Genomic DNA, 27,337 nt, shown 5'->3' with positions numbered 1-27,337 from the left:
ATGTAGAACCCTCTGTGGAAATGGTTCTACATGGAACCCCAAATGTTTCTATCAGGAACCAAAAGGGTTCTACTTGGAACCAAAAAAGGTTTGTCAAATGGTTCTCTTATGGGGACAGATGGCACCTTTTTATATGAATGTAGAGAGCGCACAAGACATGGGGCATATAAGTCGCTTGGAGTGGTGAGAGACAGAAGGAGGAGGGGATGTGGGAGAGAGTGTGGGGGAAAGAGACTGGGAGAGAGAAGCTGCTGTGTGTGGACTAGCTTGCAGCTGCAATTGTGGAAGAGGGAGAAAGCGTGCTCATGTGAGAGAGACTCAGAGACTACTAGAGAGAGAGAGAGAAAGCAAAAGAGGTTGAGAGAGAGTGAGAGAGAGACAGACAGATAGAGAAGGCTGAAACACAGAGAGTGAAGTAAATAAAGAATTCAAGAAAGACAGTACAGTGACGCAGTGCTTCTCTGTCTACTGTAGGTGTACGAATTCTGTGGAGGCAGCGTGATACAAGGACTATACATTTCCTGTCTCCTATCAGCCGGATTTACTCCGAAAAGGGCATCAATCACCATTGGACCATAAACTTCTCCACAATATTGCAGCCACTAAAGGTGGACTTTTAACAACTGCAGTGACAATGCAGGTGAGATTCTCTTGATTGTTTATATACTGTACGTGTGTTCAACTGCATGTTGTACTGAGATTATAGTGTTTGGTTTGCTAGACTTGAAGTAAGCCTTTTTATTGAAATGAATCACTTGTGGTGCATGGCATTTCTATCTGTTTATAACATGGGAAACTGAATATCTACCAGATGCTGAGTTATGTATATTTCATGCGCTTGCAGACTGTATGTTATGTTTGCGGTAAAAAAATTATTCAACAGCTTCTGTCTGAAGCCAGATGATGTGTCGACAGAGGCTGTGTTGTTTAGTTTAATTGTGGTAATGAGCTGTTACTATGCATTTACTTATAATCTGAGTTATATTTGATATGGCTTCCAGGTAAAAAATACAAAGATGTGCTTTGGAAAGTGAACTTTTATGATTGAGTGTAGAGAACAATGACGTTCTGTGTCTCTGTATCGCTCTTCTTTCCCCTCTCTCATACCATACACACAGATACAGTCACACTCACAATATGTGTTGCTTTTGTTCAGTAAGTCCTGTGCTGCTGGCTCTCCCTAGAGCTGCAGACAGCAGGACAGTTGATGGAGTGACGTGCTCTGGGTGGGTTGCCTGTTCATTAGAAGAGTGTGATTGAGACCACAGTATATTGACAGGGAGTAGAACAATGAGACTTCTGTACATGGTTAACAAACACAACAAAGATCAACAGAGCAAGCGAGGAGTCACCTATAGATCAACGGATAGCTAGATTCAGGAATAAAGTGCTTTTCACAGTGCTCTTCACACATCCTGTAACAGCAAAATAAAAGGGATTGATAGAGAAAGTAAGAGGTAGATGAGAGAAGGTGTGGAAAGGGAAGGCTGGGAAGAGATATGCAGTATGGGGAGTCGTCATAGATTGAGTGGACTTTGGAGAAGGGTAGAAAAGAGAAAAGGAGGAGAGGGAGTGTGAGAGATGAAGTCACTGCTGTGTTCTAGTACAGCTAGGCTATGACAGTAAAGACAGCCCTGGCTTGGGGGGACATCGAGTAGAGATGGCCTGTCCATTATTCCTGCTCCAGGGTGGGAGCCCTGACCTAGCCCCTAATCTAACAGCCTTCTCCACGCCTCTCACCCAAGGAGACCGCCACGGCTCTCCTCACACAAACAAACACACATCCACTGCATGCATGACAAACACAAGCGTCATGAGCCCCGTGGTCAGTCAGCCCTCCTTACCCAGCTAGCTTCTCAAAGGTTCACCACACACTTCTGCCTACCACTTAGGCATTTTACTTTGCACAGACGCCTGTATATCCATTTTAATTTGTATCAAGGGCATGTGTTAGTCTATTGTTATACTGCTTCTCTTTTGTCATTTGCATTGGTTTGGAGTTTGTGAGATTTGTTTTATTGTAAAACTAAAAGATTGTGTGGATGAAGTCATGTCTTGCTGTGAGGATCAGTTGTGTATTTGTTGTGACAGTGTCCCCCACAGCCTCAGGCATTGCTATGGGCACACATGGGACATTTCCGCCTGTCATCTCCACTTTAGTTACAACCAAAGACGTTTAACAAGGGTACAGATCTTGTACCTCCCCGAAGCTTAAAAGATAAATCTGTATGCCATCAAACAAAACGCTTTTTTTCTTTCGTTCAGCATTTTGATTTCAAGTCTTAGTCGTGCTTAATCCTCATATAATTGAGATGGAATGCTCAGTGTAAGGCTCAGTTTAATTTATAGTAATAGCTGTAATCAGATTTTCTCTATCCCCACAGTTTTGATTTGGTCCACTCAGGGATCTTACCAGCTATAAATCTCAGTTATGTGCAGTGGTGGAAAAAGTACTGAATTGTCATCCTTGAGTAAAAGTAAAAATACCTTTAATAGAAAATTACTGAAGTAAAAGGGAAAGTAAAAGTCTAAAAGTATTTGGTTTTAAATATTAAAAGTAAATGTAATTGTTAGAATATACTTAAGTATTAAAAGTACAAGTATAAATAATTTCACATTCCTTATATTAAGCAAACCAGACAGCACCATTTTGTATTGCCTTTTTTTTTACAGATAGCCAGGGGCACACTCCAACACTCCAACATCATTTAAAAACAAGGCATTTGTGTTTAGTGAGTCTGCCAGAGGCAGAAGGGATGACCAGGGATGTTCTCTTGATAAGTGTGTGAATTTGACCTTTTTCCTGTCTTGCTAAGCATTCGAAACATAACAAGTACTTCTGGGTGTCAGGGAAAATGTATGGAGTAAAAAGTACATTATTTTCTTTAGGAAGGTAGCAAAGTAAAAGTTGTCAAATATAAATAGTAAAGTACAGATACCCCCCAAAAAATGACTTAAGTAGTACTTTAAAGTATTTTTACTTGAGTACTTTACACCACTGGTTGTGTGTCATTATATAAGAGCGTTAAATATTGCAAGTTGAGCTTCCACCTCCCATTATGGCCTGTAGAGTAAATTGCTGCTCTTAGTTGAGCTATTTAGTCATGGTGATTGGTCTATAGGCATGGCTCATAATGAACAAAACAATGCAGCCTCTCTGTCCAGGTTGGATTCATTAGCTTCATTCAGCCTGTTGCACACACACATACGTCTGTTCGAAGATTGCATGGAGAGGAAAAAAACCTTTGAATGTGCCGTGAAGGTTAAGGGCTCCATTATTTTGTGTGCATTATCTTAAACATGTGAGGTGTGTCACTTAGGCTAGTCCTGCTGGCACTCATCCTCAATGTTAATACAAATTTAAAAAATGGACTCTGGTTTGTCAGGTGAACTAACCTTCCTACCTGGCTTGTAAAGACAAGGTGCTGTCAATTTAACCTTTTATTTTGACTAGGCAAGTCAGTTAAGAACAAATTCTTATTTACAATGACAGCCTACCAGGGAACAGTGGGTTAACGGCCTTATTCAGGGCAGAATGACAGATTTTTACCTTGTCAGCTCAGGGATTTGATCCAGCAACCTTTTGGTTGCTGGCCCAACGCGCTAACCACTAGGCACTAGGCTACCTGATACCCCAAATAAACTGGATGTAATTAGCTTGAAGAATACTGTCAGTCCCTGGAGAACCCTTGATCTGTGTCCCTAACGTAAGATGAAGTGGGAGTGCTGCTGCCTGAGGAACTGCAGCTGCAGTCAATATGAACTGGGCTGGGCTATTTTTACCCCATTTTGTTTTTCCACTGAATTGGTCTTTTAACCCAAATATATATGAATTCTAGTCAATGGATACAATAAGCCGAAATGTGTGAGATGTTAAATAATTCCCTTTGTTTTGGGCAATGATAACTAGGACTGTAAATGTAGGAGAATTGTGAGTTGTTTTCACTCAGTCGGATTCACAATTGTTCTTTTACACATTTCCACATTCACATTTTTTTTACTGTTTTCTTGCTTTCTGCTCACTGCAGCCAATGTAAAAATCCATAGTCTTGTTGTGCTGATCTGTCAGTGTTCCCTCCAATCGCCCTTTTCTTGCTAGATGTTTGTCTCTCTCTATATCTTCATGCACACCAGTCAAGGGGATATTGTGTAGGAGATTGAAAAGTATGTAGTTGTTAGCTGAAGCCAAAATCGGGTTCTGAACATTGAGTACTCTTGGACTATCAGTTTCAAAGACAAGCAGAAAAATGTTACGCAATAACAAGATTTAAAAGGAACATTTGGCTTCCATCTTACCCCGTACAAAAGGTACCTCTGAAATATGGACTATTTGATTACATACAGTCAAGTCCCAAATTATTGGCACCCTTGAGAAAGATGAGCAAAAAATACTGTATAAAATATATAATACAAATACTGATATACAGTATTTGAATGCAAAAAAAAAGAAAATTATATTATTTTATACTAATGCAAGTGCTCAGAGTAAGAGATTTTGTTTAACAAGTAATAAAATAATACTCTAGCATCCTCCCCTTGCGAGGATAACAACACAGCCTGAAAACTTTTTTTAATGATGATTGGAGAACACATTGGGAGGGATCTTAGACCACTCCTCCATACAGAATATTTCCAGATCCTTGATATCCTTCGTCTGCGTTTATGGACTGCTCTCTTCAATTCAAACCACAGGTTTTCAATGGGGATCAAATCCTGAGGCGGCCATTTCAAAATGTTTATTTTGTGGTCAATTAACCAATTCTTTGTGGATTTTGATGTGTGCTTGGGGTTATTGTCTTGCTAAAAGATCCACTTGCGGCAAAGTTTCAAGATCCCTCCCAATGTGTTCTCCAACCTTATAAAACATTTTCCAAAAAAGCTCAGTGTCGTTATACCTGTATTGAAAACAGGGGATTCAGGAGAAAGATATGACCCCTTATTGATGTCACCTGTTAAATCCACTTCCATCCGTGTAGATGAAAGAGAGGAGAAAGGTTAAAGAAGGATTTTTAAGCCTTGAGACAATCGAGAAATGTATTGTGTGTGTGCCATTCAGAGGGTGAATGGGCAGGACAAAAGGACATCCAGCCAACTTGACACAACTGTGGGAAGGATTCAACATGGGCCAGCATCCCTGTGGAAAGCTTTTGACACCTTGTAGAGTCCATGGTCCAACTCATTGAGGCTGTTCTGAGGGCAAAAGGGGGCGGGGGGATCCAACAACAGAAAAAAACACATTTTGCCCAAGGGATCCGTGGAAGTTTAGAGGGTGTAATACAATACAATGTAATATTATTAATCTACAATGTATGTTATTAAACCTAGTGCTACATGGGCCTATTGGTATCCACAGTACTCCACCTATTATACATTTTTCATCTCAATACTAAATATTTTTTACATAAATGCACTGTAATTTAAAGTAATTGTCCAGTGAAAATCTAACTTTTAAAAGTTAATGTTCTGTTAACTCATATCCAAATCATTTTGTGGCCGACGCATTAATTGAAGAAAAAATACTTTAAAAAAGCCACCTCAAACTTGTATCTCAAACAGACTGTTTCAAAAATGCTTTTTAAATGTGATTTAAACATAATCGGTTCAAGGACATACATCTTGTAACGGATTTCCTCCTCCTCCTCTTCATCAGAAGAGGAGGAGCAGGGATTGAACCAAAATGCAGCGGAGTTTGAAGACATAATTTATTCAAGAAAACACGAAAACACGAACTAGACTAATAAACTAACAAAACAACAAACGGTGTAGACAGACCTGGACGACGGACTCACATAACACGAATAACGCACGAACAGGGGAAAAAGCCTACAAATAAAATGACGATGACCAAAACAAACCGAACAGTCCCGTATGGTGCGACAAACACTGACACAGGAGACAACCACCCACAACGAACACTGTGAAACAACCTACCTAAATATGACTCTTAATTAGAGGAACGCCAAACACCTGCCTCTAATTAAGAGCCATACCAGGCAACCCATAAACCAACATAGAAACAGAAAACATAGAATGCCCACCCAAACTCACGTCCTGACCAACTAACACATACAACAAACTAACAGAAATAGGTCAGGAACGTGACACATCTGGTGTATTAGAAGCATTTATTGGTACCATGATTGACTTTCTATTTATTTATTTATTTCACTATTATGGGGGATCCTGTTGTCTGATAACAATGCCTGCAGTGGCGTGGCCGGCCTTGAACTTCCATGGCTTCAATGAGAGGTGGCAGTCTGTCACGTCTACTCCCGCTCCTCCCCTCTGGTGTTCGACGTCGCCGGTATACTAACCACCGGTCCTGGGATCCATCATTACGCACACCTGGCATCAATCATTACGAGCACCTGCACGTTGTCATGAGGCACACTTCGACTCCATTACCTTACTTATTACCACCCCTATATCTGGCACTCCCTTAGGTTCCTTCCCCAGTCAGTATTGATCCTGTGTTCATGCAAAGACGCTACTGTTATGTCGTCTCGTTTGTTGTTTTATTAAACGTTTCACCGGCTTCTCGACTCACAGCGTCTTTGTTACACAGTCGTTTTCTCTCTGCCTCATGACAACATGTGTAGAACTGCAGGATATTAGCTTTATACCTGCAACAATAAACATTTCTCTGCCCCATGACAAAATGTGTAGAATTGCAGGAAATTAGCTTTTTTTTTTCTCCAAGAGGCGGACCTTTAAAATGTTCCTTCCCAGGGCCCGATACTTGGTTTGTCTGGCCTTGGACACGAAATCATGGTAAAACTACTTGTATGATATTTTTATCTCACTCGAGTTGTGTTCTGAATATGAAGGGTGACTGATGGATTTGCTATCACAAAAAAGTTAGGTGAATCAGTGAGTGAGTTGTTCAAGATGGATAAACAAAAGGCAAGATCAAGTGGTGAACAAAAACTCCACAAAAAAAGCTTTATCTGATCAAGCTCGTGCCAAATTACAGACAATAACCACGTCAGCAAAGCTACCACCTCGTCCTCGACTGACGAAACACTATCGCAGGTGGAAGCTAGTAGGCCTAGTCATGCAGCAGCTAGCACTAAAGCTTCCCAGTCCCCACAGAGATCTCACTGCCCGGGCCTGGCAATGACAGTGGCCTTGCTTCTCCTCTTCTTCCTCCCCTCAAGAATAGTGACAGTTCCTCTAGAGAGAGTACCGGTCCTCCTCTTCTCCCAGAAAACCAAGCTGATGACTGTCAGTAACCCAGCAGCGCTCATGAGTGAACCCCCCCCCCTTTTCCGTGTACACTGGTAAAAGCCTATGAGTGATGAGACTGATAGCCCACGACAGCTAGCCCCGAGTTCCAATGTGTAATATAAATAGGCTACCAGCTAAATACTGTATATAGCTATAGATATGCTAGTAGGCTAGACTGCATTGTCTGCATAATGAAACGAGCCCTAGTAAGCTATTGTTTTGACAGTGGACTGATTATTTGGCATTAATAGACTGGTTTTATGGAGCACAAACTTTCTATCCATACTGCGAGAGAGTGCAAGGATAGCTGGTAGGCTATAGGAAAGTTGTATATTCTAAAATAATATCTTTTGGGTACTGATTTAGTATGCTGTTGCATCACATTTATTTTACAATCTGAAATGTTTGAATTTTCCACTTTAATTACTGAACAAGAAAATACATTATTGCCGCCAGCCAGCATTCGAAATAGCAGCATTGCGACACCGTAGGCCTATAGCTTCATGAAACATAAACGTTAGACTTAACATGAAAAAATGAGGACCAAATAAAAATAAACATGCATCCATTCAAGCAAAGCTACAGGCTACTAGAAGCACTAGCACCACATCATCTGAAAGGGGGGGGGAACTCTGACTTTGCTGGGGGTCCAGAGAAACTGCGCTACGCCAGTGAACATAACATATCCTACTGTACTCATTTGAGTGTCACAAATTTACATTTACTATGTTACGTCTTTGAGGACAGGCTGTTATTTTATAGTCTTTCTTTCTCATTTTTATCAAGGGTGCCAATAATTTTGGACCTGATTTGTATATGGCAGTGAAACAAAACAACGGATCTCACAAATTCCCTAATCAAGCATTGTGATGTGCATTGAATATGATGTGCCTATGACAAATTTACAGTACAGTGCAACACCAAGTTTCTATTGTCACGTACACAAGTACAGTGAAATGCTGTTCTTGCTGGCTCTTTCCCAACAATGCAGTAATGAATATCAGAAGTACTATAAAAATTAAACACCATACATAAACCTGTGGGGTACACTGTGTACTTACAATGATTTAGGAAGTATACAGTACATGTGATTTCCTTTGAATATATCATGATTGCCCATTTTGCAGTATATTCAACACCTCAAAACCAAGCAATTTTCTTTATTGTTGTGTAATAATAGAGGTTGTCCGTTGATGGGGATTTGTGAGGTGTCGCTAGCAGTGTCCATGTGCAGAACATACTGTATAGGTAACTGCCAAAATAAAGGAAACACCAACATAAAGCGTCTTAATAGGGCCACCACGAGCCTCCAGAACAGCTTCAATGTGCCTGGCATAGATTCTACAAGAGTCTGGAACTCTATTGAAGGGTTGCAACACCAGTCTTCCACAAGAAATTCCATAATTTGGTGTTTTGTTGATGGTGGTAGAAAACGCTGTCTCAGGCGCTGCTCCAGAATCTCCCATAAGTGTTTAATTGGGTTTACATCTGGTGACTGAGACACACACACAAACCTGTGTGGGAAGCATTTGCTTTCAATAAACTTTGTATCCCTCATTTACTCAAGTGTTTTGTTTATTTTGGCAGTTACCTGTAGGTCATTCTAGGAAACATATAGCTAGACAGCACAGTAGGTGATGTGAGTGTTATCATGCAAATCAACTCTGTATGATGTGTTACATAGCAGTGTTTGTAGTTTTCTTTTGGACAGGTTTGATGGTTTACCTTGGTTTATAATGTCCCTGCTTGTTTCTCCAGGAGCATCTCTCAGTCCAGCAGATGGGCAGCAGGAGCACAAAGTTCTCCTAGTAGTGAGGTTTGTCCTGGGCCTCGTCCGGACTACCATGACTGACCTCCTGGCCAACCTGAGTGTTCCATGGGGCACACAGGCGATTGTGTGCCCCAACCTGACAGCAGCAGCCATGGTTGTGCCGGGGTCAGGCAAGTCTCTGGCCCCCTTCTGCACCTTCTGCTGCTGTGGCCTGCTGAACCGTACCCTGGCCGTGATGTTTATGGTCAGTCTGGCCTTCGCCATAGTGGTGGGCAACGTGGTCACGGTCACCGTCTTCATGCAGACAAGACAGGTCCGCACACCACAGGGATACCTCAAAGGTAAAAAAACTAACTAACTGAATCAGAATGTGTTCATTCAGAACGAGCTCATTTACTCTCTAGAAATGCTGTTGATTTATGATAGGAGAGAATGGTAGTCACATGTCAGTTGCTTATGTTTACACACATGGGTGCAATATATTCACTGACATGGAAGAACAACCTTTGGTGTTCTTGACACTGAAAGGTGAAATTAATTTAAATTCAAACACCTTTCTGGTTTAATGTTCTGTTTCTAGAGTCACATGTTTGTTTATGTTGCCTGCTGGTTACATTTAACTTTTTAGTAGTTTAGCAGATACTCTTATCCAGAGCGACTTACAGGAGCAATTATGGTTAAGTGCCTTGCTCAAGGGCACATCGGCAGATTTCTCACCTAGTCAGCTAAGGGATTCAAACCAGAGACCTTTTGGTTACTGGCCCAATACTCTTAACCGCTAGGCTACCTGCCACCCTGTATTGGTTATATTGGCAGGATTCATTAAGACGGTCGGTGCTTGTTGTTTAGCAGAGAACTAAATCAATCTTCAATGCTGTTCAGTCACAATCAGGGATTCCTTTGTGCATTGCCTCAAAGGACGCAAAAGCATTTCCACACACCACTGTAGATTTGTTTTCCATGGAATTGAATGTAAAATCAGCTTTTAGAACACAGGGATTTGTACCGTACTTGGTTGAGTGTGAACTATGAATGACCTTTCTCTCCTGACAGTCTCTCTGGCCATAGCGGACATGATGGTTGGAGTGCTGGTGGTTCCTTTCTCTGTCTACACTGAGATCTCTCTGATGGTGACCAGCTCCCCTCCTGTCTGGTACCAGGGGGGCACTGACCCCTCCATGGGGGGCCTGGTGGGACCCTGGCAGCCCTGCATGCTGATTGGTCCAGTCTTCGCTGGCTGTACGTTTGTCTCCATCAGTACTATTTTCCTGATGACGGTAGAGCGCTGTGTGGCCATCTTATGGCCCCTACATAAGGACCACCTGGTGACACGGAGACGCACCCTGTTTCTCATCCTCTTCTCCTGGGCAGGCAGTTACCTTCTGGCCCTAGCCCCCCTCATCCTCAGCAACAACTTCACACTGGAGTACAGTGAGTGCAGCCGGATGTGTAACTATGTCCCCCTGTGGGATGGAGTCACTCTGCCCTCTGACGCCAACATCCTCCTGCTGTTCCCCGTGTTTGACTTTACGCTGCTGGGCGGCACCCTGGTATTCAACATCCTGTCCTTCACCAGCATCCGCCGCTACACACGCAAACGTAAGCTTATGTCAGAGGGGAATGTGGGGGTCGAGGGAGGGGGAGGCGGCTGCCAACATAGACCCTCCTTCTCTGACATCAAGGCCGCCAAGACGATCAGCATTCTGACGTTTGCCTTCACGGCTTCCTTCACCCCCATCGCTGTGTTTGTGCTGGGCAATGTGGTGGGCTTCACCTGGTGCAACTTCTCCTTTGTAGCCTTCTGGATCCTGACTGGGAACAGCTGCTGTAATGTGATAATATACAGTGTGAGAGACCAGCGCTTCAGGAAAGGAGTGACTCTGCTTTTTCAGAGGGAGCACTCCCCTTCCCACGGGGAGAAAGGCGGAGCTACCCCCCCCACTCACCTTGTGACTACAACCCCAACCCCACCTCCTTAAACTATTTTGAAAAGACAACCAGTGCCCTTTTCTTTAACTTTACTATGGAGAGAGGGATTTAATCGGCATTTAACTTCAGGTAAAAAAAAAAAAGCTTATTTTTTCCCCCCACTGTGTCTAAATACTGAAACATAACTGTAGCTAACCTATGCGGTATCTAGTAGTTGCCAGCTATTCCCAGCATCTTTTAAATCATATGACTCAAGCTGTCTCATTGGACGAGGTGAGATATCTGTGGGGGATATCTTAATAACATGCACTTTATCATAGAGATGTAAATAATGTATGGTTTCATTTGTTTTGTGACATGTTTTGTGACTGTCCAGAAACATGTTAATTTTGCACAATTTTCTCTATAATAGCGTTTCTTTTTTCTATAATACCATTATAGTCATGAGGATGGCGTAATCAAATGTGAGTGAATTAATTGTGAGAATGTTTTGAATCTAAATGAAGAGAGATGTTGATGTTTTGTACAGTTATGGGCAATTCGACGGGTCCGTGATCTGTACTACACAGAAATGCATGATTATGGATATGAATGTCATTCTCTTCAAGGTGATGTATCCTAAATAGGTACAGAAAGGTTTACATATGCAATATCTTCTTTTGCATATTTGGGTATTATTCTACACACGGGCTATTATTTTAATGAGCTCTGCCCCCAAACAAGACCAAATTAAATCTGAACCAATCATAGATGTCTTTGTTTCACAAGTTTAGACATCAAAGTACAGCAGAGCACAGTAGAGTAGAATACAGCACTGTAGAGTAGAATACAGCACTGTAGAGTAGAATACAGAACTGTAGAGTAGAATACAGCACAGTAGAGTAGAATACAGCACAGTAGAGTAGAATACAGCACAGTAGAGTAGAATACAGCACAGTAGAGTAGAATACAGCACAGTAGAGTAGAATACAGCACAGTAGAGTAGAATACAGCACAGTAGAGTAGAATACAGCACAGTAGAGTACAGTACAGCACAGTAGAGTACAGTACAGTACAGCACAGTAGAGTACAGTACAGTACAGCACAGTAGAGTACAATACAGCACAGTAGAGTACAATACAGCACAGTAGAGTACAGTACAGTACAGTAGAGTACAGCACAGTACAGCACAGTAGAGTACAATACAGCACAGTAGAGTACAGCACAGTAGAGTACAGCACAGTAGAGTACAGCACAGTAGAGTACAGTACAGTAGAGTACAGTACAGTAGAGTACAGTACAGTAGAGTACAGTACAGTACAGCACAGTAGAGTACAGTACAGTACAGTAGAGTACAATACAGCACAGTAGAGTACAGTACAGCACAGTAGAGTACAGTACAGTACAGCACAGTACAGTACAGTACAGCACAGTAGAGTACAATACAGCACAGTAGAGTAGAATACAGCACAGTAGAGTAGAATACAGTAGAGTAGAATACAGCACAGTAGAGTACAATACAGCACAGTAGAGTACAATACAGCACAGTAGAGTACAATACAGCACAGTAGAGTACAGTACAGTACAGTAGAGTACAGTACAATACAGCACAGTAGAGTACAATACAGCACAGTAGAGTACAATACAGCACAGTAGAGTACAGTACAGCACAGTAGAGTACAGTACAGTACAGCACAGTAGAGTACAGTACAATACAACACAGTAGAGTACAATACAGCACAGTAGAGTACAGTACAGTACAGTAGAGTACAGTACAGTACAGCACAGTAGAGTACAGTACAGCACAATAGAGTACAGTAGAGTAGAATACAGCACAGTAGAGTAGAATACAGCACAGTAGAGTACAGCACAGCGCAGTAGAGTACAGTAGAGTACAATACAGCACAGTAGAGTACAATACAGCACATTAGAATACAGCACAGTAGAGTAGAATACAGCACAGTAGAGTAGAATACAGCACAGTAGAGTACAATACAGCACAGTAGAGTACAATACAGCACAGTAGAGTACAGTAGAGTAGAACACAGCACAGTAGAGTAGAATACAGCACAGTAGAGTAGAATACAGCACAGTAGAGTAGAATACAGCACAGTAGAGTAGAATACAGCACAGTAGAGTAGAATACAGCACAGTAGAGTAGAATACAGCACAGTAGAGTAGAATACAGCACAGTAGAGTAGAATACAGCACAGTAGAGTACAGTACAGCACAATACAGCACAGTAGAGTAGAATACAGCACAGTAGAGTAGAATACAGCACAGTAGAGTACAGTACAGCACAATAGAGTACAGTAGAGTAGAATACAGCACAGTAGAGTACAATACAGCACAGTAGAGTACAGTACAGCACAGTAGAGTACAGTACAGCACAGTAGAGTACAGTACAGCACAGTAGAGTACAGTACAGCACAATAGAGTACAGTAGAGTAGAATACAGCACAGTAGAGTAGAATACAGCACAGTAGAGTAGAATACAGCACAGTAGAGTACAGCACAGCACAGTAGAGTACAGTAGAGTAGAATACAGCACAGTAGAGTAGAATACAGCACAGTAGAGTACATCACAGTACAGTAGAGTAAAGTAGAGTACAATACAGCACAGTAGAGTACAATACAGCACATTAGAATACAGCACAGTAGAGTACAGTACATCACAGTAGAGTACAGTACAGCACAGTAGAGTTCTGTACAGTACAGTACATTCTAGTGTACTCAACTGTAGTATGCTCTACTGTGTACTGTACTAAACTGTACTCTACTGTACAGTACTGTACTGAACTATACTCTATTTTTCTTTACTGTACTGTTCTGTACTATACTGTGCTTTGTGACTACTATTTCAAGGCACAAGGCAATGTTTCTTAAACTTACAGAAGGCAGAAACATTTTCCAAAAACGAAATATGTGTTGATATTAGTTGGCAGGGGTCTTTACATCAACATTATTGTGTTTTGATGTATTCTGATACCTTTTTAAGTATTTTTCTGGTAGCTGTTTTCTAAGCCCCCTTTTCCAGAAAATCAAAACACTTGCTTATTCCTAATTTCTAGGACAGGAAAAAGGTTCAACAATATATATAGACTCTTAGCTTTCATTTGACACCCAATTTGACATTCTCCTATGACCTTCACATGTTGGTGTTCATGGGTCCATTCACATAAAATGTACCTTATTCATCTCATGGATGCCAGTGTACACACGGAAAAATGAATATGAACGGTACAACAAGCAAAAATGAGTACAAAACATTCTAAATTCACTGAAATAGACAAAACGATTCAGATGCCTTATCTTATGTTTTGAGAGTGAATGACCCACAAAGACCAAATCCTCTGTTTAATCTTTTCTGCTTAGCGGCTGTTAAGTTACACCATTAAATGGGCTACATTTATATCTGAATATTCTCATACCATTATATGTTGTTTATAACATTATTATTATTCAAGGAAAAACATGCTCAAGATATTTACAGCACTTATACAATGTTGATCGAATAAATGCAAATCAATTTATTTAAATTCAAATCATATCTAACTCAAAATGACATGACTTAAAGTAAACATGCTGATAAACATTTTGTAGCATTTTCAATAAACATCACCCAAAGAAATCAGGATCATTTCCATATGATCTGTACTAAAAAGCTGTTTTGGTACATTGTGTCACAGTGGCAATGATAATATTTCATGAAAATAAAATATCTGTTTTGAAATATTTTACAAGCTTAGAGCCTGTACGGACTCAGGAGAGGCAAAGGTCGAGAGCCGTGCGTCCTCCAAAACACAACCCAATCGCACTGCTTCTTGACACAATGCCCACTTAACCCAGAAGCCAGCCACACCAATGTGTCGGAGGAAACACTGTGCACCTGACGACCGTGTCAACGTGCCCGGCCCGCCACAGGAGTTGCTAGTGCGCGATGGGACAAGGACATCCCTGCTGGCCAAACCCTCCCCTAACACAGATAGCGCTGGGCCAATTGTGCGCCTCCCCATGGATCTCCCGGTCACGGCCAACTGCGACAGAGCCTGGACTCAAACCCAGAATCTCTAGTGGCACAGCTAGCACTGCGGTGCAGTACCTTAGACCACTGCGCCACTCAGGAGCCCTCTGTGTCAATATTTAAACACTGTACAGAACTTTATCAGTATTGCATTATTCATCAGATGATGACGTCAGATTTAGTACTAAATGCATTTGGAAACACTTCATTTTGGGAGTTTTTAATGGTGTTCACTCAAGAGAGTAATGTGTTCAGACAGTACTAAATGTCTTTCAGGCATCTGCTCTAAAATTCACCGCCTCAGCAGTTACACAAGCTACACTAGAACCAATCATTTTCATCTTTTTGCCCCATCAGGATCCAACTTCCTTCCATTTGAGAAACGTTAGTGGAGAAGGGAACACCCTGCAAGCTGTAGTCAACAAGCCACTGGATGTCTCAGGAGTCCTGACAATGTCTACAACGTGATCTCTCACACAAATCCTTATGAGTCATGTCATAGTTTACAAATGTGGTATAAAAAGATAATGTATTTTATTTTTATCTACCATCTACCATTTTTATCTACCATTACTATTTATGTACGACCATGCCGTCGCAGAATATGTGTTATTTTACTGAAAACAGATACCAAATGGTAGAACTATTAAATGTGCATATAATCAGGAAGCTACTCCTCACTCCCATGTGCTGGTCTCACAAACTATGTCAACAACAGTGTTATTATGACGGCAATATATCTTTATTTTTTTCTCTATTTTTTTTAACCTTTATTTAACTAGAAGTCAGTTAAGAACAAATTCTTATTTACAATGACGGCCTACCACGGTCCACTAACCCGGATGATGCTGGGCCAATTGTGCACTGCTCTATGGGACTCCCGATTACGGCCGGTTGTGATACAGCCCGGAATCGAACCAAGGTCTGCAGTGACGCTTATAGCACTGAGATGTAGTGCCTTCGACCGCTGCGCCACCCGGGAGCCCAATAAATAGGCCATGATTGGCACCAGGCCCATCATCACTGAGCAGTGAATTGCGTGTTTGTCAGATGCATGCTCCGTACAGCCGTGCTTCATCTTATCCCCCTGGTGACAGAGAAGAGGGGGTGGTTGGATATCACATTCCCTCCTTATAATCAGAGAAATCTGGAGATGCTGCAAGGAAGCATTAGATGGAAATGGATGGGGAGAGGCTGATATGTCAGAGCAGAGGTCTTGCTGGCAGAGATGAGATAAAAGCATATTTCTCCTGCAGCACTACCATGACATAAATTATCTGACACATGGCTGGTCATGTGACACAAGGCAAGGCTCAGGAGAACACTGGACTGTCAAATGAACCACTTACTAGGAAAGAGAGAGATGGGGAGGAGGGAGACCTGATTAAAATATGCTGCTGTTTGTTGTTCATTTCACAATCTAAAAGTGGACCTATAATTTGGGTTGTATCATTACAGCACAACTAACAGTCTGACAACAGTGTTTGTAAGTCGGTTTGCATACTGTATATACCCAGCGCTTTGACTCCGTGGCCACCAGAATGACAGCATTGTTCATTTCCCCAGGCACTCTGGACATTGACAGTCGATCTGTGGTTCATCTAATTATGGTTTGAGATGACAACAAGAACTCCTTTTTGTGTTTAGGAAATCTCGAAAGTTACTGGCTAATTGCATCCTTAAACTGCCCCTGCAGACATCTCTGCCACCCAACCAGCTCTAAACCATTTTTTCACTTTCAGCTGAAAGGTAGTCATTAATGAGAGGGTGTTCTCAGCTCATAGTTAAAGTTCCTACTGCCTAATTGTCAATCTCAAATAGTTGGCACCAAATATGCTGCCAGATAAAGATGAGAAATCCAATTATGGTAATGTGTTTTCACTTAAGGCACTGTCGTGGGGTAACTTGACAGGTTATATATTTTTCCAGTAACAATGAGCAACTCTAGTAAACAAGGTGTTACTTTAAATGTTTTTTTAACCTGCCAAGTGATTCACAGACACATTTTAGGCTTAAAAGAAATACACACATGGGAATCATTGTATTGAATTTCTATCTCTGGTAGCAAAAGCTATTATGTTTTGGTTCCTTTTGATGTTTTTCATTTTCATGGTCTATTGGTGTGCCGGTGAGGGACAGAAACACAGAGTCCTTGTAGGCATCTTAGCAACATTGTGTTTGGTGAGGTTACATTAGAGTTGGTTCAGCCATTACACACAGGTGGGAGCACTGTTAGGAAGTCAGACAAATGCCATTTTTCTTGTGGCTACACTTTTATGGAAAAAGAGATGACGTAGCCTGCTTGCTCTCGCTGTGTGACTTGCCAGTCTGAGGTTAGTGAACGTACCCATTCACATCGCTGAGTGAAATTGTAAGGTCAAAAACTATGCAAGACATCAAAAAACGTAATGAAAATGTTTTACCATCTTGGAATTATGTATTAGGCAATGGATATGACTTTAAGCTTGTATTCTACCAAAAGATAAAGGTTGAAAAGCAGATGGACTGTAGCATTTTTTTAAGTGCTAAAAAAGTGCATTTCCCCATTGCAATTATCATGTTTCTAGCAACTCTGGAGAAAAGGCAGGCTGGCATTAATCCCTCCTGTTACTCTCTAGAGGGGGAAGGTTTCGGATGCAAGGTGCCTGAGGGAAGCTCCTATCATTACCACGCAGGTAAATAGGACCCAGACAATTAACAGGAAGAACATTGTGTCAGCTACTGATAGCGCTCGTGGAACAACATCAACAAACCAACCTCCCTGTCAAATATCACCATTCTTTCCTTTTTTCTTTTTTTTTAAAGGACACAAAGAAAGACGCTTTCCTTTAAACAAACTAAATTAGCCAGTAAAAAAAAGGAGAGACCTTAAGGCATTTGTTATTCACAGAGAGATTTGAATATGTTTACGACACGTGCATGGAGCCAGCCAGTGTATTTTAGTCACAGTTTGGAGAGCTGTCACAGGTTTGTTCTCTGAAGGTGGGGTGATTCACCATACAGGCCATTCAACGATCAGAGGCTCCGTTGATAAAGACAAAGATCGATTCACTATATGTACAATATTCATCCACCCTCAGCACACTTGTGAGGTGGAATCAATGTGAAAAATACATTGGATTTGAAAAAAGGTCATCAATGGTTTTTTTGGTGTATTTTCACAACAGGATAATGTCATCATGGTAACCAAATTCCAACATAGACAAAACATAAAATATGTTGAATTTTCACCTTTAAAACAACGTCAGATCTTCTCCCATCCAGGGTATTAACCAAGCCCTGCTTAGCTATGATATTAGTCACAGACTATTACCAAAATGCTATTGTGAGAATGATTACTGCGAGATCTTCACTTAAAAACGAAATAGAATCACTGTTGCTATCAAAGTCATTCCTAAAGGTAGGTTTAACAGAGACAAATGAAATGTGACCATACTTAACCACTCATATAAAATCAATGATGCTATTGAGGCTTATATAACATTTCCAAAGTCATCAACAGCTATTTCAATTCAACCTAGAATTCAACTCAAAATAGACAATACAATAGGCCTAGGGTTTCAACCCTGGATTTTAAATGTAATGAAATTTAGTGACATTGAATTTTGTTTGGTTGTCAACGAAACCAAATATCAACATTTGAAGGAGATGTTTCCCCTGCTTGTATAATTCCATCTGTGCCACTGACTTTGTGTAGTTTTAATTCCAGTTTGTACAACAGATTCATAATTTAAATGTTGGCTTCACATCTCCAAAAATTGAAGTTAAAGAATTGGACTAAATCATATCAAACTTTATTTAAAGTGCATTTAAAGTTTGATTTGATTTAGTACTATCCTTTAACTTTGATTCTTGGTTGAGATGGAGACGTGAATTCAACATATCAATTATTAATTTGTAGACAAACTGGAATTAAAGACAGACTGTCAGTGGCACAGATGTAATTATACAAGCAGAAGATAAAGTGCATTCGGAAAGAATTCAGACCCCTGACTTTCCACATTTTGTTACGTTACAGCCTTATTCTAAAATGGATGAAATTGTTTTTCCCCCTCATCAATCTACACACAATAGCCCATAATGACAAAGCAAAAACAGGTTTTAACACATTTTTTGCAAATGTATAAAAAAATGAAATATCACATTTACATAAGTATTCAGACCCTTTACTCAGTACTTTGTTGAAGAACATTTGGCGGAGATTACAACCTCGAGTCTTCTTGGGTATGATGCTACAAGCTTGGCATACCTGTATTTGGGGAGTTTCTCCCATTGTTCTCTGCAGATTCTCTTAAGCTCTGTCAGGTTGGATGGGGAGCGTTGCTACACTGTTATTTTCAGGTCTCTCCAGAGATGTTCGATCGGGTTCAAGCCCGGGCTCTGGCTGGGCCACTCAACGACATTCAGAGACTTGTCCCGAAGCCACTCCTGCATTGTCTTGGCCGTGTGCTTAGTGTCGTTGTTCTGTTGGCAGAGGTATAAAGTACTTTAGTAAAAATACATTCAAGTACTACTTAATTCGTTTTTTGGGGGTATCTGTACTTTACTTGACTATTTATATTTTTGACAACCTTTACTTTTACTTCACTACATTCCTAAAGAAAATTATGTACTTTTTACTCCATACAGTTTCCCTGGCACCAAAAAGTACTTGTTACATTTTTAATGCTTAGCAGTACAGGAAAATGGTCCAATTCACACACTTATCAAGATAACATCCCTGGTCTTCCCTACTACCTGATCTGGGGGATTCACTAAACACAAATGCTTTGTTTGTAAATTATATCTGAGTGTTGGAGTGTGCCCCTGGCTATCCTTCAATAAAAAAAGCAAGAGAATTGTGCCATCTGGTTTGCTTAATATAAAGAATTTGAAATTATTTATACTTTTACTTTTGATACTTAAGTACATTTTAGCAATTACATTTACTTTTGATACTTAAGTATATTTAAAACCAAATAATTTTAGACTTTTACTCAAGTAGTATTTTACTGGGTGACTTTCACTTTTACTTGAGTCATTTTCTATTAAGGTATCTTTACTTTTACTCAAGTTTGACAATTGGGTACTTTTTCCACCACTGCCTATTGGAAGGTCAACCTTTGCCCCAGTCTGTGGTCCTGAGAACTCTGGAGCAGGTTTTTTTTATCAAGGATCTCTCTGTATTTTGCTCCATTCATCTTTCCCTCAATCCTGACTAGTCTCCCAGTCCTTGCTGCTGAAAAATATCCCCACAGCATGATGCTGCCACAACCATGCTTCCCCATAGGGATGGTGCCAGGTTTACTCCAGACGTGACGCTTGGCATTCAGGCCTAAGAGTTCAATCTTGGTTTCAGACCAGAGAATGTTGTTTCTCATGGTCTGGGAGTCTTTAGGTCCCTTTTGGCAAACTCCAAGCAGGCTGTCATGTGCCTTTTACTGAGGAGAGGCTTCCGTCTGGCCACTCTACCATAAAGGCCTGATTGGTGGAGTGCTGCAGAGATGGTTGTCCTTCTGGAAGGTTCTCCTATCTCCACAGATTGACAGAGCTCCAGATTTCCGAGTGACCATTGGGTTCTTGGTCACCTCCCTGACAAAGGCCCTTCTCCCCAGATTGCTCAGTTTGGCCGGGCGGCCAGCTCTAGGAAGAGTCTTGGTGGTTCTAAACTTTTTCCATTTAAGAATGATGGAGGCCACTGTGTTCTTTGGGACCTTCAATGCTGCAGAAATGTTTTGGTACCCTTCCCCAGATCTGTGTCCGTAGAGCTCCTGTCTCGGAGCGCTACGGACAACTTCGACCTCATGGCTTGGTTTTTGCTCTGACATGCACTGTCAAGTGTAGAACCTTATATAGACAGGTGTGTGCCTTTCCAAATCATGTCGAATCAATTGAATTTACTACAGGTGGACTCCAATCAAGTTGTAGAAACATCTCAAAGATGATCAATGGAAGCAGGATGCTCCTCAATTTCGAGTCTCATAGCAAAGGGTCTGAATACCTATGTAAATAAGATATATTTTAAAATATTTTTTATATATTTCCAACAATTCAAAAAATTTGTTATCGCTTTGACATTATGGGGTATTGTGTGTAGATTGATGAGATTTTTTTATTTAATAAATTTTAAAATAAGGCTGTAATGTAACAACATTTGGAGAAAGGGAAGGGGTCTGAATACTTTCCGAATGCACTGTATTGTATCTTCTTCAAATGTTGAAATTTGGTTGCAGTGACAACCAAACACAATTCAATATCACTTTTGAAATACAATAAATTGTCTTAACTTGTCGACAACCTAACAAGTTATAAGTTGGATTCACGTCTCCAACTCAATCAAAAATAAAAGCCTTCTAATAGTAATCTCTCATTCGGTGGCCACTTTCCCCGACACATTCCTTAAGCCGATGTCCATTAGTGTACTGTGGGATCAAAGCCTATGGTTCAACTTCATTTATGTAACTACTTCTCATATCACAACAACTTGGCTCACAATGGATGGCCGTCACCATAAATACATCCTAACGCAGCAGCATAGTGTATTGGTTCCTGGTTCCTATCTCTGTCTGCAGGTACCTAACTGGCTCTTGGTGTGTGATCTCAGTCTGGGTCACAACAGGGCAGTATTGTTCTCTTGATCTGAGATCTGTACTCCACTCACAAACCCCGCCACTCTCATATGAACAAAACATGGAAATCAGGTCTTTGAAAACAATGCCGCCAGCAAGGTCATTTTCTAGAGCACATTGAGAGCCTTAGCATCATTACGTGAAGTCTGTTATGTTTTACCCCTCTATTTTCATGGTGCTTTTGAATTGTTAATTGGTCATAAACAATGTCCACCTGTGGCCCGGGTCTCTTTTTGTCTCTGGCAGGAGTACAGAGAACAGAGTCAGAGATCGCTCAGGGGGAACACCTACAAACTATACAACAAATCTCTCTCAAGGTTTAGAAACAAAACATCAGGAGGTATAAACTCATATGCCCTCAATGGGCCATTAATATTTCACCAAGATGCTGAGGTAAAAATGCTGCTCTGCTACTGATGTCTGAAAGCTATGCCAGAAAATATGTTTTCTGAAAATCTGACCTGCTAACATTCTGTATGTGGATTTATGAGGAGGCTAGGGAACAGAAATGTATGCATTTGAGCTAATTATCTAGCTTGTTTTGTTAGCGATACATTTTATATTTCTGAACCAACACTGAGTTTTTACTGACAGAAAAGTCGTTGCTTGAGTGAAAAAAAGTGATGAGCATTGATTGCTGCTTAAAAGTAGCCAATAGCATTCATACCTAAAAGACACAGAAGGGAAAGATGGTATTGGTCTACAGTAGCAAAGTCTGAAAATACATTTAAAAAATCAACAAACTAATTTGAAAACAGACTTTTTCTACAATATCCAGCAAATAGTAAAAGTGGGTCACGGACTTGATGTTTTGTTATTGTGTGTGTTAGCAAAGAGTTTTTAGTTCAATACATTCATACCCAGTCTTAGCCTTAAAATCAGCTACATTCACAGTCAATGCTTATTGCTTTTTCTCCTCACTCCAATACTCAAAACTCTGACAGAAATGTAGACTGAATCACAAACAATCAGCTAGACAATAAACTCAGGGACACACATTTCTGTCCCCTGGCAATGATTAAAATGAACAATAGAGATGCTGCATCATTTCAACCTGAAGGATAATTGAGTTTCCAATAGGGATGTCATATGAGGATGCCTGCATCATACAATCACAGCAGCACAACGACAGGAAGAGACCAGGTAGGCTACCACTGCCACCCCTCCCTTCCACCTCCCCTCCCCCAGCTAACCGCCATGTCAACTTGATTATTCACACTGCCTCCAAATCATAAAGGCATATAATCTAGGGGTAAATTATATTGAAATAACTATGAAAGACTGATTGTATTCTTTAGAAAAGCATCAAAACACAGAATAATACATTCTCCCCTCACAGCTCCAGATGTTCACAGACCCACCATCCTACTGCAGGTGCGATGAAGAGAGAGCGTGACAGATGGAGAAAGGGATTTTTGTCAAAGTCTAAGATGGCTGTTTTTCCCATACTTAACTTTAGATAGAGCACGGAAGAACTCACTTGATAACAAAACAGCTCAGTCTACCCTGTCACTCACTGAACCGCCGTAGTTAGTACTATTGTCTGCCATGTTCTACTACCCTGTTTGTTTCACACTCTCCTGAGCTGATAAGAGCAGCTGAAGTCCCATATGTTCTCCCTACATGGCTCTGTACTCTGTGTTTTCTTGGGTTATCAGCAGCTGTGTTGTTATATAACACCCAAATATCTACAGGACATAGCTAAATAAAGATCAAATAGAACCCAAATATTAGTACAGGACCCACAATAGCATTTTACAACCTTGTCCGTTGCTTTTATTGTATACGTTCTGAGCTGTTATGTGTGTGTGTGTAATTCTATCAAGAGAGTAGCTGATAATGGGCTTGGCAGGGAAGTATGGATGACACAGCCCTTGCCTCTCACACCTGTGAATGCCAGTGCCCAGAGGCAGTGTCTCCCCTGGCATTCACACTAACACACTCTACACACACCCACACATTATTTTGTTGTTGTATCGTTTCTTTTTTTGAATGTGTGTCTTTAGTTGTCGTATGTGGACACGTTCTTGTCTAACATCTCATTCCAAAATCATCGACATTAATATGGAGTTTGTCCCCGCTTTGCTGCTAAAACAGCCTCCACTATATGTTGGAACGTTGCTGTGGGGACTTGCTTCCATTCAGCCACAAGAGCATTAGTGAGGTCGGGCACTGATGTTGGGCGATTAGGCCTGGCTCGCAGTCGGCGTTCCAATTCATCCCAAAGGTGTTCAATAGGGTTGAGGTCAGGGCTCTGTGCAGGCCAGTCAAGTTCTTCCACACCGATCTCGACATGCTGAAATAGGAAAGGGCCTTCCCCAAACTGTTGCAACAAAATTGGAAGCACAGAATCGTCTAGAATGCCATTGTATGCTGTAGCATTAAGATTTCCCTTCACTGGAGCTAAGGGGCCTAGCCCGAACCATGAAAACAGCCCCAGATCATTATTCCTCCTCCACCAAACTTTACAGTTGGCACTATGCATTGGGTCAAGTAGCGTTCTCCTGGCATCCACCAAACCCAGATTTGTCCGTCAGACTGCCAGATGGTGAAGCGTGATTCATCACTCCAGAGAACGCATTTCCACTGCTCCAGAGTCCAATGGCAGCGAGCGTTACACCACACCAGCTAATGTTTGGAATTACGCATGGTGATCTAAGGCTTGTGTGCGGCTGCTCGGCCATGGAAACCCATTTCATGAAGTTCCCAACAAACAGTTATTGTGCTGGAGTTGCATCCTGAGGCAGTTTGAAACTCGGTAGTGAGTGTTGCGACCGAGGACATTTTACGAGCTATGCGCTTCAGCACTTGGTGGTCCCATTCTGTGAGCTAGTGCGGCCTACCACTTTGCGGCAGACTCGTTGTTGCTCTGTAAGTTTCTACTTCACAATAACAGTGCTTAATATTGACTGGGGCAGCTCTAGTAGTTCAGATATTTTACGAAGATAAGACACACGAGTATAGCAACCACTTCAATCAAACTATATTCCAACACGCGGTCGTTCAATTTACTCAGCTGTATGCTGTGAACTGCATGACGATGCCATATGGTCCTTGTATCATGGCATAGCAGCAGAATCGTTCTTTCTGATCCTCTTGAACACTGAGCACAGAGGCACACTCACAGAGCACCAGGTGATTTAGGTGACCTGAAAGGATGACCGCTGTCATTCCTGCCTCAGGTGCTCTGTTGATGTCATCCTGTCTGCCTGACCTATTCCTACTTTACAATCCAATTGTTAAAGATGAGAGAAAAGCTCTGTATGGAACACCAGTAGTAAACCCGGGTCTACAGTACATCTCTGGGGCTCTCTCACTAGGAATCTACAGTAATGTTACCACACTGGTACCTACCTGTCTACTCAAAGCCAAGGCGTCTTGACTCCCACTGAACGCCAGGGAACTGGATGTTCCTCAGCAGCCTTCTCATCAAGCCAAAGATCAGAGGCTATGGTAGATGTAAAGCTTCCATTGATATGGCAATGATGCCTCTTCACCCTACAGAGTCGATATGGAAACAGTAACTGATCTCCAGAAGTGTGCAGAAGAAAGGAGGGGTGGATAGCCATATTATAGCCTTCTGTATTGTATTGTAATGTAATGCAAGCTATTCCGAATTTGTACATGTTTAATGCACACTGGGTTTACTACTGTAAGTACATTCTATAAAAGGGAATGTATCAAAATCATACATTTTCTAAATCTTTTGACCAATCAGATCTGAAAAATATCTGAAGTTAAAAGATCAGAATTGGGCTCCCTGTGTAAACGCAGCGATTGAGAAATAGTATAAAAAAATACCACCTAATGTAGCTACAGTTTACTGTATTCTCCATATATCCACTATTGTTGGATCATGTCCACCCACAACCTTCAAGGTTGATTAGTTTCAAAAAGACCAATGATCCAAAAGAATCAGCTCTACTCAATTGTAATTTCTCTTATGAGTGGAGCATATGAAACAACTAGATACGAGTCCCTTCGAGTTAAACAATAGTTTGACGGCTTTGCTGTTGGATGTTCATTGCACATCAAGGAAACACAAATATCACATTTAAGTAAACGGCATCATCTATAAAAGAGAAAAGAGAACTATCATTGGACTGGACCAAGAGAAACGAGAGGGAGGGGACATCAGTACAGAATTAGACCAGCAATTTGAATATTATAGCCACAGTGTATTCCGCCAGCAGCGAGTAGTTCATATGGTACTATGTGACGCAGTCTCCTAATTCGTTCAGGGGAAAGTCAAAGAGTCAGGACCCAAAAATAAATGAGAGTAGTCCATTTTTCTTTTTTCACGTTCTTTTGCATGCTCCAGGAACAGAGAGCAGCTGTTAAGTTTGGTCAACATGTTTTGTTTACAAGCTTTGCATGCAGATTATGGGCAAGAGTCTATGTGTATTGGTATCCACGTGTTGTTGGACTGACTCACTGTAGTCCGTGTTCTCTGAACGAACGAGGATGCCTAAATCAGAGAAGGTAAGTACTTAGAGGCATTCAGTGCTATTCCTGGGCCCTGAGGGCAGCTGTCAAGACATGTCTCTACACAGCTGCTACTGCTCAGAAGGCGCTGAATCACACCATCTGGGAGCAGGAGTGACTATGAACCACTGCTGACAGCAGGCAGATTCACACTTACAGCACGCCTGATGACTGAAGAGAAGTGCAGATGCGGTCATATATAATGACACCCTTAAACGGTTCACAATTTATTTTTAAACAAGTTAGATTGAAAAAACTAACTGAAAAATCCAAACTGAAATGGAGATTTTTCACTTCAAAGTCAAAAAATGGCCTGGACTAAATTATAAAAAATTGTAATTAATTTGTTTGGAGGCAAGTTCTTGTTTACTGTGTAATTTATCTCACCTGTGGTAATTTGCAGGTGCATAAAGGGTACAAATTCACTTGGGTGGTGGACCATTCTCAATACACACGGGAAACTGCTGAGTGTGGAAAAACCCAGCAACATTGTTTTAATGCTTAAAAATCCTTCTTTAACCTGTCTCCTCCCCTTCAACTACACAGATTAAAGTGAATTTAGCAAGTGACATCAATAAGGGATTGTATCTTTCACCTCAGTCTATGTCATGTTTTGTGTGTATTTGACCAGATCTGTATGACTCTAAGATGATGTGCACTGAATCTAAATAGGAATGGTGTTTAGAGAATCATCTATGAACTATCTCTGACAAGTGGTCTCTGCTCAGATTGTCAGATGGGTCTGTTTTGTTTAGATGCCAGTCTTCTCTGTCAACACACTCCTTTTCTGACAAATCCAGCTTTTGGGGAGTAAGTCTTTGTCTGTCTGGAATGGATCCTCAGGAGGAAGAGAAGGATCCCTCCACAGCTGGTACATTCTGACCTACATGTATTCTGAGATCAGAGGCAGTGGCCAATAGATCGGCAGCAGGACCCCCGGAGTCAGGGAATCAGGAGCCAGGGAGACCCTCCAGGAAATGTGTTAGTGTGTGAGCACACTAAGAATAACATTTATTTACCCACAATGCTACAGTGCAGTGCCTCTGAGTTAAGCCAGGCTGATATCGAATCACGAGCACTGTGCCCGCTTGAATTCTCATGACCCCTTAGGAAGGACTCAACATTAAGAGCAGTACCTTCTTTACCTTAGGATTGTATCGAACCCACTCATGAGAATAGTGGTGAAAGGTTATTCTGACACAGAAAAACATATGTACAATAAACAAACTCTGGCAGAAACATTTGCTCAGGGGTTGGTGAGTGAGTAACCTCTACTGAAAGAGAGCTATAATGCCGTACAGGGCTTACACAAGG

At 41.2% G+C, this 27,337-nt stretch overlaps 1 protein-coding gene across 1 annotated transcript; it reads left to right on the top strand.

The window, feature by feature from the left end:
- The first annotated feature begins 224 nt into the window (after positions 1–224).
- On the top strand, positions 225–14,583 carry LOC129854324 (trace amine-associated receptor 13c-like). Its single transcript, XM_055921252.1, has 3 exons — positions 225–640; positions 8,986–9,339; positions 10,052–14,583. The coding sequence occupies exons 2-3, from the start codon at positions 9,072–9,074 to the stop codon at positions 10,975–10,977; spliced, it is 1,194 nt and encodes a 397-aa protein (XP_055777227.1). The 5' UTR covers positions 225–640; positions 8,986–9,071; the 3' UTR covers positions 10,978–14,583.
- The last annotated feature ends 12,754 nt before the right edge of the window (positions 14,584–27,337 follow it).

Source organism: Salvelinus fontinalis, chromosome 4 (genome assembly GCF_029448725.1).
Source record: "Salvelinus fontinalis isolate EN_2023a chromosome 4, ASM2944872v1, whole genome shotgun sequence".
Classification (NCBI taxonomy): Eukaryota; Metazoa; Chordata; class Actinopteri; order Salmoniformes; family Salmonidae; genus Salvelinus; species Salvelinus fontinalis.
This window is presented reverse-complemented; position numbering and strand designations above follow the sequence as displayed.

Bases quoted from the DNA above. Each gene is read 5' to 3' on its own strand.
- LOC129854324 (XM_055921252.1), top strand. From the start codon at position 9,072: ATGACTGACCTCCTGGCCAACCTGAGTGTTCCATGGGGCACACAGGCG. The intron at 9,340-10,051 runs GTAAAAAAACTA...CTCTCCTGACAG, and splicing joins ACCACAGGGATACCTCAAAG to TCTCTCTGGCCATAGCGGAC.